Source organism: Pleurodeles waltl, chromosome 10, assembly GCF_031143425.1.
Source record: "Pleurodeles waltl isolate 20211129_DDA chromosome 10, aPleWal1.hap1.20221129, whole genome shotgun sequence".
Classification (NCBI taxonomy): Eukaryota; Metazoa; Chordata; class Amphibia; order Caudata; family Salamandridae; genus Pleurodeles; species Pleurodeles waltl.
Window position 1 is genome coordinate 1081079730 of NC_090449.1, and position 18434 is coordinate 1081098163.

Here is an 18434-nt window from a genome sequence, read left to right on the forward strand (position 1 = left end):
CCGGTTCAGGGACCCCTCAGCCCTGCTCTGGCGCGAAACTGGATAAAGGAAAGGGGAGTGACCACTCCCCTGACCTGCACCTCCCCTGGGAGGTGTCCAGAGCTCCTCCAGTGTGCTCCAGACCTCTGCCATCTTGGAAACAGAGCTGCTGCTGGCACACTGGACTGCTCTGAGTGGCCAGTGCCACCAGGTGACGTCAGACTCCTTCTGATAGGCTCCTTCAGGTGTTGCTAGCCTATCCTCTCTCCTAAGTAGCCAAACCCTCTTTTCTGGCTATTTAGGGTCTCTGTCTATGGGGATTCCTTAGATAACGAATGCAAGAGCTCATCAGAGTTCCTCTGCATCTCTCTCTTCACCTTCTGCCAAGGAATCGACTGCTGACCGCGCTGGAAGCCTGCAAAACTGCAACAAAGTAGCTAAGACGACTACTGCAACTCTGTAACGCTGATCATACCGCCTTCTCGACTGTTTTCCTGGTGGTGCATGCTGTGGGGGTAGTCTGCCTCTTCTCTGCACTAGAAGCTCCGAAGAAATCTCCTGTGGGTCGACGGAATCTTCCCCCTGCAACCGCAGGCACCAAAGAACTGCATCACCAGTCCCCTGGGTCTCCTCTCAGCATGACGAGCGAGGTCCCTTGAATCCAGCAACTGTGTCCAAGTGACTCCCTCAGTCCAGTGACTCTTCAGTCCAAGTTTGGTGGAGGTAAGTCCTTGCCTCCCCACGCCAGACTGCATTGCTGGGAACCGCAACTTTTGCAGCTACTCCGGCCTCTGTGCACTTCCGGCGGAAATCCTTTGTGCACAGCCAAGCCTGGGTCCACGGCACTCTAACCTGCATTGCACGACTTTCTAAGTTGGTCTCCGGCGATGTGGGACTCCTTTGTGCAACTTCGGGTGAGCACTGTTTCACTCTTCTTCGTAGTGCCTGTTCTGGCACTTCTGCGGGGGCTGCCTGCTTCTGAGAGGGCTCCTTGTCTTGCTCGACGCCCCCTCTGTCCCCAGACGCAATTGGCGACATCCTGGTCCCTCCTGGGCCACAGCAGCATCCAAAAACGCTAACCGCATGACTTGCAGCTAGCAATGCTTGTTGGCGGACTTTTGGCGGGAAAACACTTCTGCACAACTCTCCACGGCGTGGGGGATCCATCCTCCAAAGGGAAAGTCTCTAGCCCTTGTCGTTCCTGCAGAATCCTCAGCTTCTACTGTCCAGTAGCAGCTTCTTTGCACCCACAGCTGGCATTTCCTGGGCATCTGCCCATCTCCGACTTGCTTGTGACTTTTGGACTTGGTCCCCTTGTTCCACAGGTACCCTCGACTGGAAATCCATTGTTGTTGCATTGCTGGTTTGTGTCTTTCCTGCAGAATTCCCCTATCACGACTTCTTTGTCCGTTGGGGAACTTTAGTGCACTTTGCACTCACTTTTCAGGGTCTTGGGGTGGGCTATTTTTCTAACCCTCACTATTTTCTAATAGTCCCAGCGACCCTCTACAAGGTCACATAGGTTTGGGGTCCATTCGTGGTTCGCATTCCACTTTTGGAGTATATGGTTTGTGTTGCCCCTATCCCTATGTGCTTCCATTGCATCCTATTGTAACTATACATTGTTTGCACTGTTTTCTAAGACTATACTGCATATTTTTAGTACTGTGTACATATAACTTGTGTATATTTGCTATCCTCACTCTGAGGGTACACTCTGAGATACTTTGGCATATTGTCATAAAAATAAAGTACCTTTATTTTTAGTATAACTGTGTATTGTGTTTTCTTATGATATTGTGCAAGTGACACTTGTGGTACTGTAGTAGCTTCACACGTCTCCTAGTTCAGCCTAAGCTGCTCTGCTAAGCTACCATTATCTATCAGCCTAAGCTGCTAGACACCCTATACACTAATAAGGGATACCTGGGCCTGGTGCAAGGTGTAAGTACCCCTTGGTACTCACTACAAGCCAGTCCAGCCTCCTACATGCACTGAATGTTAAAGGCTCTGGGTTGATAAAAGTATTTGTTTTGTACGTTTGCATGTGGTTACTTGGAATGAGATGGAGTCCAGTGTCCATGAAAGTAGAAACCTACATTTGAAATTCAGCTTTCCCACTGTAACAGAAATATGTTCCTGGTCAAAGCAGCCCCTGATCAATATTTGGGGTCAATCGTCCACTTTTTTGCAAAGCAATGTACTATTTGTCCAGTGAGTTGTACCCTGTAACTGCTATGTGCTTTGGCTAGCGTACTCTGCAGATAATTGTTTTAAAATTCTACACAATTTTCCTTTTCACAAAAGTGGAATTTGGCCAGCCAAAATATTCTTTAACCATTCATCAAGATGTTGGACTCACAACTTTGCACATACTTAAAAGTTACAAATTTGACCCTACTGTCATTTGTCCTTTTTGTAGGGCACAGGACAGAGTTCAAGACTTGTTGTAGAGTGAGGGGGGGTCTGGTCATCCTCAAACACTCTGGTGTTTGACACCATAGTTTGTATTAATATGTTGCCTCTGACTGGCGTATTGATGAAGTCTTTACTCCCTTTTCATAAAATGTCCCTCTGTTTAGATCACAGAAAAAGAGAATCCAATGAAGCCAATGACGATGGAGAGATGTCTGAGAAAGAGACATGTCAGCCCATAGAAGGGAGAGACCAGCCAGAGACCCCAATGGTACAGTATGATCGACACCCTAAAGTCCTGGGTTACACTTGAGAGTATGGTCTGAGATCCACTGCTGCGCCTTGATAAACATGTCAGACTGTCAGAAAGATACTACTTGAACAGCCATCCTTCAGCCATTGTAAACTTGTAGGAAAGTACCATCTTGCCTGGCATGTTACCCCCATTTTCTACTGTATATGTGTTGTTTTAGTTGTATGTGTCACTGAGACCCTGCCAGCCAGGGCACCAGTGCTCATAAGTGTGCCCTGTATGTGTTACCTGTGTTATGACTAACTGTCTCACTGAGGCTCTGCTATCCAGAGCTTCAGTGGTTATGCTCTCTCATTTCTTCCAAATTGTCACTAACAGGCTAGTGACCAATTTTAACAATTCACATTGGCATACTGGAACACCCTTATAATTCCCTAGTATATGGTACTGAGGTACCCAGGGTATTGGGGTTCCAGGAGATCCCTATGGGCTGCAGCATTTCTTTTGCCACCCATAGGGAGCTCTGACAATTCTTACACAGGCCTGCCACTGCAGCCTGAGTGAAATAACGTCCACGTTATTTCACAGCCATTTTCACTGCACTTAAGTAACTTATAAGTCACCTACATGTCTAACCTTTACTTAGTAAAGGGTGGGGGCTAAGTTACTTAGTGTGTGGGCACCCTGGCACTAGCCAAGGTGCTCCCACATTGTTCAGGGCAAATTCCCCGGACTTTGTGAGTGCGGGAACACCATTACATGCGTGCACTACACATAGGTCACTACCTATGTGTAGCTTCACAATGGTAACTCCGAATATGGCCATGTAACATGTCTAAGATCATGGAATTGCCCCCTCTATGCCATCCTGGCAATGTTGGCACAATCCCATGATCCCACGGGTCTGTAGCACAGACCCGGGTACTGCCAAACTGCCTTTTCAGGGGTTTCACTGCAGCTGCTGCTGCTGCCAACCCCTCAGACAGGTTTCTGCCCTCCTGGGGTCCAGCCAGGCTTGGCCCAGGAAGGCAGAACAAAGGACTTCCTCAGAGAGAGGGTGTTACACCCTCTCCCTTTGGAAAAAGGTGTTAAGGCAGGGGAGGAGTAGCCTCCCCCAGCCTCTGGAAATGCTTTCATGGGCACAGATGGTGCCCATTTCTGCATAAGCCAGTCTACACCAGTTCAGGGACCCCTCAGCCCTGCTCTGGTGCGAAACTGGACAAAGGAAAGGGGAGTGACCACTCCCCTGACCTGCACCTCCCCTAGGAGGTGCCCAGAGCTCCTCCAGTGTGCTCCAGACCTCTGCCATCTTGGAAACAGAGGTGCTGCTGGCACACTGGACTGCTCTGAGTGGCCAGGGCCAGCAGGTTACCGCAGAGACTCCTTCTGATAGACTCCTCCAGGTGTTGCTAGCCTATCCTCTCTCCTAAGTAGCCAAACCCTCTTTTCTGGCTATTTAGGGTCTCTGCTTTGGGGAATTCCTTAGATAACGAATGCAAGAGCTCATCAGAGTTCCTCTGCATTTCTCTCTTCACCTTCTACCAAGGAATCGACTGCTGACCGCGCTGGAAGCCTGCAAAACTGCAACAAAGTAGCAAAGACGACTACTGCGACACTGTAACGCTGATCCTGCCGCCTTCTCAACTGTTTTCCTGGTGGTGCATGCTGTGGGGGTAGTCTGCCTCCTCTCAGCACTAGAAGCTCCGAAGAAATCTCCTGTGGGTCGACGGAATCGTCCCCCTTCAACCGCAGGCACCATAGAACTGCATCACCTGTCCCCTGGGTCTCCTCTCAGCACAACGAGCGAGGTCCCTTGAATCCAGCAACTCTGTCCAAGTGACTTCCACAGTCCAGTGACTCTTCAGCCCAAGTTTGGTGAAGGTAAGTCCTTGCCTCCCCACGCCAGACTGCATTGCTGGGAACCGCGTCTTTTGCAGCTTCTCCGGCTCCTGTGCACTTTTCCAGGATTTCCTTTGTGCACAGCCAAGCCTGGGTCCACGGCACTCTAACCTGCATTGCACGACCTCCTGAGTTGTCCTCCGGCGGCGTGGGACTCTCTTGTGCAACTTTGGGTGAGCACTGTTTCACTCCAATTTGTAGTGCCTGTTCTGGCACTTCTCCGGGTGCTGCTTGCTTCTGAGAGGGCTCCTTGTCTTGCTGGACGCCCCCTCTGTCCCCTCACGCAATTGGCGACATCCTGGTCCCTCCTGGGCCACAGCAGCATCCAAAAACCCTAACCCTAACCGCAACCTTTGCAGCTAGCAAGGCTTGTTGGCAGTCTTTCTGCACGAAAGCACCTCTGCACGACTCATCTCGACGTGGGACATCCATCCTCCAAAGGGAAAGTCTCTAGCCCTTGTCGTTCTTGCAGAATCCTCAGCTTCTACTGCCTTGTAGCAGCTTCTTTGCACCCACAGATGGCATTTCCTGGGCATCTGCCCACTCTCGACTTGATCGTGACTTTTGGACTTGGTCCCCTTGTTCCATAGGTACTCTAGTCTGGAAATCGATCATTGTTGCATTGCTGGTGTTGTTCTTTCCTTCAGAATTCCCCTATCACGACTTCTGTGCTCTTTGGGGAACTTCAGTGCAATTTGCACTCACTTTTCAGGGTCTTGGGGTGGGCTAATTTTCTAACCCTCACTGTTTTCTTACAGTCCCAGCGACCCTCTACAAGGTCACATAGGTTTGGGGTCCATTCGTGGTTCGCATTCCACTTTTGGAGTATATGGTTTGTGTTGCCCCTATCCCTATGTGTCCCCATTGCATCCTATTGTAACTATACATTGTTTGCACTGTTTTCTAATACTATACTGCATATTTTTGGTATTGTGTACATATATCTTGTGTATATTTGCTATCCTCATACTGAGGGTACTCACTGAGATACTTTGGCATATTGTCATAAAAATAAAGTACCTTTATTTTTAGTTAATCTGTATATTGTGTTTTCTTATGATCTTGTGCAAGTGACACTAGTGGTACTGTAGGAGCTTCACTCGTCTCCTAGTTCAGCCTAAGCTGCTCTGCTAAGCTACCATTATCTATCAGCCTAAGCTGCTAGACACTCTATACACTAATAAGGGATAGCTGGGCCTGGTGCAAGTTGTAAGTACCCCTTGGTACTCACTACAAGCCAGTCCAGCCTCCTACATTGGTTGTGCAGCGGTGGGATAAGTACTTTGCAACTACTTACCACTTTTGTCATTGTACTTTTCATAAGAGAAAAATATACAAAACAAGTTCAGTGTGTGTACACACAACCAAAAAGTTTTGCTTTTCTTCTCTCACTTCTTTGCTAAGTGCTGAAAAGTACCTCTAAACTTTCTAAAAAGTTCTTAAAAAGTTTTAAAAGTTTTTTTTTCTGTCTTTCAAAAAGTTCTGAAAAAAAAAAATATTCTCACTTTTTCTATCACTTAAACACTTTCTAAAATGTCTGGCACAGGCCAAACTGTTGATCTGTCCAAACTTGCTTATGATCACCTTAGCTGGAAAGGAGCAAGGAGTCTCTGCATAGAAAGAGGTATAAGTATAGGGAAGAATCCCTCTAGAGAACTGTTGGTTAATATGCTTGTTGAACAGGATAAGGACAGAGGTGGCACTTCTGTTGAGAAATTAGCTGATGGTTCCCAATCTGACCCTGGGGCACCCCTAGCAAAAGATTTAGATGGGAAACTTCCTAGCCTGCCCATTAGCAGACCACCTAGCATAGCTGGTACTGATGTAGAGTCACATCATACTGATAGTGTTGTCTCACATCACAGTAAGAGTATTCATTCTCATCATAGTAGAAGTGCTGTTTCTGTTAGCCAGGTTGTTAGAGTGCCATCTGTTAGGAACAGGTCTCCTTCTGTTCATTCTCACCATACTTCTGTTTCAAGGCATGTGCCACCCACCCACCCTGATGACAGAGTGTTAGAAAGGGAGCTCAATAGATTGAGAGTGGAAGAATCCAGGCTGAAGGTCAAGAAGCAACAGCTGGATTTAGATAGGCAGTCCTTAGAAATAGAAAGAGAAAGACAGAAATTGGGTTTGAAACCCATGGTGGCAGCAGCAGTATTCCCCGTAGTCATCCTGCAAGAGAGCATGATTCAAGGAATCTGCACAAGATAGTTCCCCCTTATAAGGAGGGGGATGACATTAACAATTGGTTTGCTGCACTTGAGAGGGCCTGTGTTGTACAGGATGTCACTCAAAGGCAGTGGGCTGCTATCCTATGGCTATCATTTAGTGGAAAGGGTAGGGATAGGCTCCTTACTGTGAAAGAAAGTGATGCCAATAATTTTGCAGTTCTTAAGAATACACTCCTGGATGGTTATGGCTTAACGACTGAACAGTACAGGATGAAGTTCAGAGAGACCAAAAAGGAGTCTTCACAAGACTGGGTAGACTTTGTTGACCAGTCAGTGAAGGCCTTGGAGGGGTGGTTACATGGCAGTAAAGTTACTGATTATGAAAGCCTGTATAACTTAATCCTGAGAGAGCATATTCTTAATAATTGAGTGTCTGATTTGTTGCACAGTACCTGGTGGACTCTGATCTGACCTCTCCCCAAGAATTGGGAAAGAAGGCAGACAAATGGGTCAGAACAAGGGTGAACAGAAAAGTTCATACAGGGGGTGACAAAGATGGCAAGAAGAAGGATGGTAAGTCTTCTGACAAGGATGGGGAAAAATCTAAAAATGAGTCTTCATCAGGCCCACAAAAACACTCTGGTGGGGGTGGTGGGCCCAAATCCTCTTCAAATCAAAACAAAGAAAAGAAACCATTGTGCTATTTATGTAAAATAAAAGGCCATTGGACAACAGATCCCAGTTGTCCAAAGAAAAGCACCAAGCCTCCTACCACTACAACCCCTGCTGCTACACCTAGTGGCCCTAGTAATAGCAGTGGTGGTGGGAGCAAACCTACTAATAGCCAATCCAAGGGAGTAGCAGGGCTCACTATTGGTAACTTAGTTGGGGTTGGTCTGATTAAGGAGACCACAGAGGCTGTGTTAGTCTCTGAGGGGGGCTATTGATTTAGCCACCTTGGTTGCTTGTCCCCTTAACATGGATAAGTACAAGCAACTACCCCTAATAAATGGTGTTGAGGTTCAGGCCTACAGGGACACAGGTGCCAGTGTTACAATGGTAATAGAGAAACTGGTCCATCCTGAACAACACCTACTTCGTCACCAGTACCAAGTAACCAATGCTCATAACAACACCCTTAGCCACCCCATGGCTGTTGTGAATCTCAACTGGGGGGGGGGGGGATTACTGGCCCAAAGAAAGTTGTGGTTGCCTCAGATTTACCTGTAGACTGTCTATTAGGGAATGATTTAGAGACATCAGCTTGGGCAGAAGTGGAGTTGGAGGCTCATGCAGCAATCCTGGGCATTCCAGGGCATATTTTTGCTTTGACCAGGGCTCAGGCCAAAAAGCAAAAAGGACAGGGTGACTTGGATCCTGGAAGAATGGATCAAGTGCTCCCTAAAGCTATGGTTAGCAAAGGTAAAACACTACCTACTATCCCTCCCTCTACAGTGGATTCTTCTTCTGAGGAAAAAGAGTTTCCACCCTGTGCAGAACCTACACCAGAGGAGCTGGAAGCAGACACTGCTGAGCTTTTGGGTGAAGGGGGGCCTGCCACGGAGGAGCTGAGTGTGGCACAGCAGACCTGTCCCACACTAGAGGGTCTAAGGCAGCAAGCTGTCCAACAAGCAAATGGGGATGTCAGTGACTCTCACAGAGTTTACTGGGAGGACAACCTCTTGTACACTGAAGCAAGGGATCCAAAACCTGGAGCTGCCAGGAGATTGGTGATTCCTCAGCAGTACAGAAAGTTCCTCCCAACTCTAGCTCATGACATTCCCCTAGCTGGACATTTGGGGCAAATGAAAACCTGGAACAGGCTTGTTCCCTTGTTTCATTGGCCTAGAATGTCAGAGGACACAAAGGAATTTTGTAAGTCCTGTGAAACCTGTCAAGCCAGTGGCAAGACAGGTGGCACCCCAAAGGCACCCCTTATTCCACTGCCTGTGGTTGGGGTTCCCTTTGAAAGGGTAGGGGTTGACATAGTTGCCCCCATTGACCCTCCTACTGCTTCGGGCAATAGGTTTATCTTGGTGGTAGTGGACCATGCCACCAGATATCCTGAAGCAATTCCTCGAAGGACCTCTACAGCTCCTGCAGTGGCAAAGGCCCTCCTGGGAATCTTTTCCAGAGTGGGCTTCCCAAAAGAGGTGATATCAGACAGTGTAGGAGGCTGGACTGGCTTGTAGTGAGTACCAAGGGGTACTTGCACCTTGCACCAGGCCCAGTTATCCCTTATTAGTGTATAGGGTGTCTAGCAGCTTAGGCTGATAGATAATGGTAGCTTAGCAGAGCAGCTTAGGCTGAACTAGGAGACGTGTGAAGCTACTACAGTACCACTTAGTGTCATATGCACAATATCATAAGAGAACACAATACACAGTTATACTAAAAATAAAGGTACTTTATTTTTATGACAATATGCCAAAGTATCTTAGAGTGTACCCTCAGTGAGAGGATAGGAAATATACACAAGATATATATACACAATAGCAAAAATATGCAGTATAGTCTTAGAAAACAGTGCAAACAATGTATAGTTACAATAGGATGCAATGGGGAAACATAGGGATAGGGGCAACACAAACCATATACTCCAGAAGTGGAATGCGAACCACGAATGGACCCCAAACCTATGTGACCTTGTAGAGGGTCGCTGGGACTATTGAAAATAGTGAGAGTTAGAAAAATAACCCTCTCCAAGACCCTGGAAAGTGAGTGCAAAGTGCACTAAAGTTCCCCTAAGGACAAAATAGTCGTGTTAGAGGGAAAATGCAAGGAAAACACAAATCAGCAATGCAACAACGATGGATTCCTGTCTGAGGGTACCTGTGGAACAAGGGGACCAAGTCCAAAAGTCACAAGCAGCTCGGAGATGGGCAGATGCCCAAGAAATGCCAGCGGTTGGTGCAAAGAAGCTCTTACTAGGCTGAAGAACTGTGAATACTGCAGGAACGACAAGGGCTAGAGACTTCCCCTTTGGAGGATGGATCCCCCCACGCCTTGGAGAGTCGTGCAGAAGTGTTTTCCCGCCGGATGGACGCCAACAAGCCTTGCTACACGCAAATCGTGCGTTTGGCGTTTTTGGACGCTGCTGGGGCCCAGGAGGGACCAGGAGGTCGCAAATTGGACCTGCAGAGAGAGGGGACGTCGAGCAAGACAAAGAGCCCTCACTGAAGCAGGTAGCACCCGGAGAAGTGCCAGAAACAGGCACTACGAGGATGCGTGAAACGGTGCTCGCCGAAGTTGCACAAAGGAGTCCCACGTCGCCGGAGACCAACTTAGAAAGTCGTGCAATGCAGGTTAGAGTGCCGTGGACCCAGGCTTGGCTGTGCACGAAGGATTTCCGCCGGAAGTGCACAGGGGCCGGAGTAGCTTGCAAAGTCGTGGTTCCCAGCAATGCAGCCCAGCGAGGTGAGGCAAGGACTTACCTCCACCAAACTTGGGCTGAAGAGTCACTGGACTGTGGGGGTCACTTGGACGGTGTCGCTGGATTCGAGGGACCTCGCTCGTCGTGCTGAGAGGAGACCCAAGGGACCGGTAATGCAGCTTTTTGGTGCCTGCGGTTGCAGGGGGAAGATTCCGTCGACCCACGGGAGATTTCTTCGGAGCTTCTGGTGCAGAGAGGAGGCAGACTACCCCCACAGCATGCACAAGCAGGAAAACAGTCGAGAAGGCGGCAGGATCAGCGTTACAGAGTTGCAGTAGTCGTCTTTGCTACTATGTTGCAGGTTTGCAGGCTTCCAGCGCGGTCAGCGGTCGATTCCTTATCAGAAGGTGAAGAGGGAGATGCAGAGGAACTCGGCTGAGCTCATGCATTCGTTATCTAAAGTTTCCCCAGAGACAGAGACCCTAAATAGCCAGAAAAGAGGGTTTGGCTACCTAGGAGAGAGGAAAGGCTACTAACACCTGAAGGAGCCTATCAGCAGGAGTCTCTGACGTCACCTGGTGGCACTGGCCACTCAGAGCAGTCCAGTGTGCCAGCAGCACCTCTGTTTCCAAGATGGCAGAGGTCTGGAGCACACTGGAGGAGCTCTGGACACCTCCCAGGGGAGGTGCAGGTCAGGGGAGTGGTCACTCCCCTTTCCTTTGTCCAGTTTCGCGCCAGAGCAGGGGCTAAGGGGTCCCTGAACCGGTGTAGACTGGCTTATGCAGAATTGGGCACATCTGTGCCCAACAAAGCATTTCCAGAGGCTGGGGGAGGCTACTCCTCCCCTGCCTTCACACCATTTTCCAAAGGGAGAGGGTGTCACACCCTCTCTCAGAGGAAGTTCTTTGTTCTGCCATCCTGGGCCAGGCCTGGCTGGACCCCAGGAGGGCAGCTGCCTGTCTGAGGGGTTGGCAGCAGCAGCAGCTGCAGTGAAACCCCAGGAAGGGCAGTTTGGCAGTACCAGGGTCTGTGCTACAGACCACTGGGATCATGGGATTGTGCCAACTATGCCAGGATGGTATAGAGGGGGCAATTCCATGATCATAGACATGTTACATGGCCATATTCGGAGTTACCATGGTGAAGCTACATATAGGTAGTGACCTATATGTAGTGCACGCGTGTAATGGTGTCCCCGCACTCACAAAGTTCAGGGAATTGGCTCTGAACAATGTGGGGGCACCTTGGCTAGTGCCAGGGTGCCCTCACACTAAGTAACTTTGCACCTAACCTTTACCAGGTAAAGGTTAGACATATAGGTGACTTATAAGTTACTTAAGTGCAGTGTAAAATGGCTGTGAAATAACGTGGACGTTATTTCACTCAGGCTGCAGTGGCAGGCCTGTGTAAGAATTGTCAGAGCTCCCTATGGGTGGCAAAAGAAATGCTGCAGCCCATAGGGATCTCCTGGAACCCCAATACCCTGGGTACCTCAGTACCATATGCTAGGGAATTATAAGGGTGTTCCAGTAAGCCAATGTAAATTGGTAAAAATGGTCACTATCCTGTTAGTGACAATTTGAAAGTAATGAGAGAGCATAACCACTGAGGTTCTGGTTAGCAGAGCCTCAGTGAGACAGTTAGGCACCACACAGGGAACACATACATGCACACCTATGAGCACTGGGGTCCTGACTAGCAGGATCCCAGTGACACATAACAAACATACTGAAAACATAGTGTTTTCACTATGAGCACTGAGGCCTGGCTATCAGGATCCCAGTGAGACAGTGAAAACAGTGACAAACACCCTGACATACACTCACAAACAGGCCAAAAGTGGGGGTAACAAGGCTAGAAAGAGGCTACCTTCTCACACAACCCCCCCGAAACGAAGGACAATAAGGCTAACCTTGGCCAGTTGAGACGTTATTGTCTAAGTGGTGATAAGTAGAGAGTAGCTCTGCAATAGACTGGTTACTCCCTTTATCATCCACTATACGGTTACTTCCCTGTGGGGATGTAAACCACCCTGTTTGAAGTTTTTTAGCTAAGCAACAATGTGAAGATGTATTTTCAGAGTTTCTATCAGTAAGTTTTAGTTTAGAGCAGTGGGAATTGTCCACTGAACCTATTTGTAGTGATGGAAATGCCAGACAGGGATGCTGTCTCAGAAAAGCCATAGCTGGGCAAAAACTTTGTCCATCTGGCTGGAAGAGAGAACAGGGATGCTGTTTCTCTTGAGTTGGAGCAGGGCAGGGATGCTGTCCTATGAGCTCCACACTAGGGCAGGGATGCTGTCCTAAGTGTTGTGAGGTAGTGCAGGGTTTCTGCACTAAAGTTTCTCTGGGAGGGTTGGAGGGATGCTCCATGTTAACTAAAATGGTGCTGTTTTTCTCACCAATGTTAGTTATCCCACAGAGAGGTACTTCCACCTCAGGGAGTCCAGCTTTGCCAGCTGATGATTCCCTTGGAACAGGTGCCACCCCAGGAGAGGTTTCTCCCACCACAGGAATAGTATCCTGAATGGTAGGGTGGTTAGGGGATACTGTGATACCCTTTTTACCTGTTGATGGAGAGGGATCCTGAGTTTTCAGGCCTTCTCTCCTTTGCTTTTTCATTTCACTTGAAATGAGAGGGAACAATTCCTCAGGGATGCCCAGCATGGCTGCATGGGCATAAAACTCTACATCAGCCCAACCTGAGGCCTCTAGGTCATTACCTAAGAGACAGTCTACAGGTAAGCTAGGTGATACCACCACCTGCTTAGGGCCAGTAACTCCACCCCAACTAAACTGAATTATAGCTAAGGGAAGAAACTTAGTGGAGTTATGGACATCAATAATCTTATACTGTTGTCCAATGATGTGTTGTTCAGGAGGCACTAGGTTTTCAGTCACCAAAGTGAAACTGGCACCTGTGTCCCTGTAGGCCAAGGCCTCAACACCATTTATTGAAACTGTCTGCCTGTACTTATCCATTGTAAGGGGACAAGCAGCCAGTGTGGCAAGGCCAATGCCACTAGGTGTGACAGAAACTGTCTTGGGACTGATGACATCAGTTTCCACTATGGACCCATAAGTGAACCCAACTACACCCTTTGCTTGACTGTTGCCAGCAGTCCCACCACTAGTACCACTACTGCTAGGGGCACTAGAGCTTGATGTATTAGTGGTGGTAGGCTCAGGGGGTTTACCTGGACAGGACTTATCCCCTGGCCTATGGCCTCTATTTTTACACACAAAGCACCAAGGCTTTTTAATGTGTGCAGGTTGGGAAGAAGAGGAAGAATTTGTTTTATCCCCACCCTCTGAAGAATGTTTAAGATTTGAAGTGGGATCTTTGGTTTTACCCTTATCCCCATGCTTATCTTGAGATTTTTCACCATCTTTCTTCTTATTGCCATCTTTGTCACCCCCTGTATGAACTTTTCTGTTCACCCTTGTTCTGACCCATTTGTCTGCCTTCTTTCCCAATTCTTGGGGAGAGGTCAGATCAGAGTCTACCAGGTACTGGTGCAACAAATCAGACACACAATTATTAAGTATATGCTCTCTCAGGATTGTGTTATACAGGCTTTCATAATCAGTAACTTTACTGCCATGTAACCACCCCTCCAAGGCCTTCACTGAATGGTCAATGAAATCAACCCAGTCTTGTGAAGACTCCTTTTTAGTCTCTCTGAACTTTATCCTGTACTGTTCAGTGGTTAAGCCATAACCATCCAGGAGTGCATTCTTAAGAACTGTAAAATTATTGGCATCATTTTCTTTCACAGTAAGGAGCCTATCCCTACCTTTTCCACTAAATGATAGCCATAGGATAGCAGCCCACTGCCTTTGAGGGACATCCTGTACAACACAGGCCCTCTCAAGTGCAGCAAACCACTTGTTAATGTCATCCCCCTCCTTATAAGGGGGAACTATCTTGTGCAGATTCCTGGAATCATGCTCTTTTGCAGGATGACTATGGGGAATACTGCTGCTGCCACCATGGGTATCTAAACCCAACTTGTGTCTTTCCTTCTCTAATTCAAAAGACTGTCTATCCAAATCCAGCTGTTGCTTTTTAAGCTTCAGTCTGGTTTGTTCCACCCTCAACTTATTGAGTTCCCTCTCTAACATTCTGTCATCAGGGTTGGTGGGAGGGACATTTCTAGAAACAGAGCTATGATGGGAATGAACAGAAGGAGACCTGTCCCTTACAGAAGCCAACTTAACAGCTTGGTTTACAGAAACATTACTACCAGTATGGTGAGAATAAATGCTTTTGCTATGATGTGAGACAACACTATTTCTTTGGTGTGGCTCATCATCATTACCATCTATGCTAGATTGTCTAGTAATGGGCAGGCTAGGAAGTTTCTTTCCTGAATCTTTTCCTGGGGGAGTCCCTGAATCAGATTGGGAACTATTAGGTACTTTTTCAACAGATGGGCCACCTCTGGCCTTATCCTGTTCTCTAAGCATGTTAATTAACAGTTCCAAGGCAGGATTCTTCCCTACACTCAAACCTCTCTCTATACAGAGACTCCTTGCTCTTTTCCAGCTAAGGTTGTCATATGCAAGTTTGGACAGATCAACACTTTGGCCTGTGCCAGACATTTTTTAGAGAGAGTTAAAGTGATAGAGAAAGAGACAAAAGTTTTCAGAACTTTTTGGAAAGACAGAAAAAAAACTTTTTAAACTTTTAAGAACTTTTTGAAAGTTTAGGAGTACTTTTCAGCACTTAGAAAAGAGTGAAAAGAGGAAATGCAAAACTTTTTGGCTATGTGTATATACACTGACCTTGTTTTGTATATTTTTCTCTTATGAAAAGTACAATGACAAGAGTGGTAAGTAGTCTCAAGCACTTATCCCACCACTGCACAACCAATGTAGGAGGCTGGACTGGCTTGTAGTGAGTACCAAGGGGTACTTGCACCTTGCACCAGGCCCAGTTATCCCTTATTAGTGTATAGGGTGTCTAGCAGCTTAGGCTGATAGATAATGGTAGCTTAGCAGAGCAGCTTAGGCTGAACTAGGAGACGTGTGAAGCTACTACAGTACCACTTAGTGTCATATGCACAATATCATAAGAGAACACAATACACAGTTATACTAAAAATAAAGGTACTTTATTTTTATGACAATATGCCAAAGTATCTTAGAGTGTACCCTCAGTGAGAGGATAGGAAATATACACAAGATATATATACACAATAGCAAAAATATGCAGTATAGTCTTAGAAAACAGTGCAAACAATGTATAGTTACAATAGGATGCAATGGGGAAACATAGGGATAGGGGCAACACAAACCATATACTCCAGAAGTGGAATGCGAACCACGAATGGACCCCAAACCTATGTGACCTTGTAGAGGGTCGCTGGGACTATTAGAAAATAGTGAGAGTTAGAAAAATAACCCTCCCCAAGACCCTGGAAAGTGAGTGCAAAGTGCACTAAAGTTCCCCTAAGGACAAAATAGTCGTGTTAGAGGGAAAATGCAAGGAAAACACAAATCAGCAATGCAACAACGATGGATTCCTGTCTGAGGGTACCTGTGGAACAAGGGGACCAAGTCCAAAAGTCACAAGCAGCTCGGAGATGGGCAGATGCCCAAGAAATGCCAGCGGTTGGTGCAAAGAAGCTCTTACTAGGCTGAAGAACTGTGAATACTGCAGGAACGACAAGGGCTAGAGACTTCCCCTTTGGAGGATGGATCCCTCCACGCCTTGGAGAGTCGTGCAGAAGTGTTTTCCCGCCGGATGGACGCCAACAAGCCTTGCTACACGCAAATCGTGCGTTTGGCGTTTTTGGAGGCTGCTGGGGCCCAGGAGGGACCAGGAGGTCGCAAATTGGACCTGCAGAGAGAGGGGACGTCGAGCAAGACAAAGAGCCCTCACTGAAGCAGGTAGCACCCGGAGAAGTGCCAGAAACAGGCACTACGAGGATGCGTGAAACGGTGCTCGCCGAAGTTGCACAAAGGAGTCCCACGTCGCCGGAGACCAACTTAGAAAGTCGTGCAATGCAGGTTAGAGTGCCGTGGACCCAGGCTTGGCTGTGCACGAAGGATTTCCGCCGGAAGTGCACAGGGGCCGGAGTAGCTTGCAAAGTCGCGGTTCCCAGCAATGCAGCCCAGCGAGGTGAGGCAAGGACTTACCTCCACCAAACTTGGGCTGAAGAGTCACTGGACTGTGGGGGTCACTTGGACGGTGTCGCTGGATTCGAGGGACCTCGCTCGTCGTGCTGAGAGGAGACCCAAGGGACCGGTAATGCAGCTTTTTGGTGCCTGCGGTTGCAGGGGGAAGATTCCGTCGACCCACGGGAGATTTCTTCGGAGCTTCTGGTGCAGAGAGGAGGCAGACTACCCCCACAGCATGCACAAGCAGGAAAACAGTCGAGAAGGCGGCAGGATCAGCGTTACAGAGTTGCAGTAGTCGTCTTTGCTACTATGTTGCAGGTTTGCAGGCTTCCAGCGCGGTCAGCGGTCGATTCCTTATCAGAAGGTGAAGAGGGAGATGCAGAGGAACTCGGCTGAGCTCATGCATTCGTTATCTAAAGTTTCCCCAGAGACAGAGACCCTAAATAGCCAGAAAAGAGGGTTTGGCTACCTAGGAGAGAGGAAAGGCTACTAACACCTGAAGGAGCCTATCAGCAGGAGTCTCTGACGTCACCTGGTGGCACTGGCCACTCAGAGCAGTCCAGTGTGCCAGCAGCACCTCTGTTTCCAAGATGGCAGAGGTCTGGAGCACACTGGAGGAGCTCTGGACACCTCCCAGGGGAGGTGCAGGTCAGGGGAGTGGTCACTCCCCTTTCCTTTGTCCAGTTTCGCGCCAGAGCAGGGGCTAAGGGGTCCCTGAACCGGTGTAGACTGGCTTATGCAGAATTGGGCACATCTGTGCCCAACAAAGCATTTCCAGAGGCTGGGGGAGGCTACTCCTCCCCTGCCTTCACACCATTTTCCAAAGGGAGAGGGTGTCACACCCTCTCTCAGAGGAAGTTCTTTGTTCTGCCATCCTGGGCCAGGCCTGGCTGGACCCCAGGAGGGCAGCTGCCTGTCTGAGGGGTTGGCAGCAGCTGCAGTGAAACCCCAGGAAGGGCAGTTTGGAAGTACCAGGGTCTGTGCTACAGACCACTGGGATCATGGGATTGTGCCAACTATGCCAGGATGGTATAGAGGGGGCAATTCCATGATCATAGACATGTTACATGGCCATATTCGGAGTTACCATGGTGAAGCTACATATAGGTAGTGACCTATATGTAGTGCACGCGTGTAATGGTGTCCCCGCACTCACAAAGTTCAGGGAATTGGCTCTGAACAATGTGGGGGCACCTTGGCTAGTGCCAGGGTGCCCTCACACTAAGTAACTTTGCACCTAACCTTTACCAGGTAAAGGTTAGACATATAGGTGACTTATAAGTTACTTAAGTGCAGTGTAAAATGGCTGTGAAATAACGTGGACGTTATTTCACTCAGGCTGCAGTGGCAGACCTGTGTAAGAATTGTCAGAGCTCCCTATGGGTGGCAAAAGAAATGCTGCAGCCCATAGGGATCTCCTGGAACCCCAATACCCTGGGTACCTCAGTACCATATACTAGGGAATTATAAGGGTGTTCCAGTAAGCCAATGTAAATTGGTAAAAATGGTCACTAGCCTGTTAGTGACAATTTGAAAGTAATGAGAGAGCATAACCACTGAGGTTCTGGTTAGCAGAGCCTCAGTGAGACAGTTAGGCACCACACAGGGAACACATACATGCACACCTATGAGCACTGGGGTCCTGACTAGCAGGATCCCAGTGACACATAACAAACATACTGAAAACATAGTGTTTTCACTATGAGCACTGAGGCCTGGCTATCAGGATCCCAGTGAGACAGTGAAAACAGTGACAAACACCCTGACATACACTCACAAACAGGCCAAAAGTGGGGGTAACAAGGCTAGAAAGAGGCTACCTTCTCACAGACAGGGGAAGCAATTTCATGTCTGCTTACTTGAAGGCCATGTGGAAAGAGTGTGGTGTTACATACAAGTTCACCACACCCTATCATCCACAAACAAATGGACTGGTGGAGAGATTTAACAAAACTCTCAAAGGCATGATTATGGGACTCCCTGAAAAACTCCGCAGGAGATGGGATATCCTATTACCTTGCCTCCTTTTTGCTTACAGGGAGGTACCCCAAAAAGGAGTGGGCTTCAGCCCCTTTGAACTCCTATTTGGACACCCTGTGAGAGGTCCTCTAACACTTGTTAAGGAGGGTTGGGAACAACCTTTAAAAGCTCCAAAGCAAGACATAGTGGACTATGTACTTGGCCTCAGATCTAGGATGGCTGAGTACATGAAAAAG

The 18434-nt window shown here is 48.1% G+C and overlaps 1 protein-coding gene across 2 annotated transcripts in view; it reads left to right on the forward strand.

Annotated features, from left to right (window-relative positions):
• LOC138262279 (uncharacterized) overlaps positions 1–18434 on the forward strand; it is a 306864-nt gene that overhangs the window by 167671 nt on the left and 120759 nt on the right. For both annotated transcript variants that reach the window (XM_069212168.1, XM_069212169.1), the window contains exon 10: positions 2562–2665. In XM_069212168.1, coding sequence (XP_069068269.1) covers positions 2562–2665 — 104 coding nt within the window. The remainder of the gene's footprint in view (positions 1–2561; positions 2666–18434) is intronic.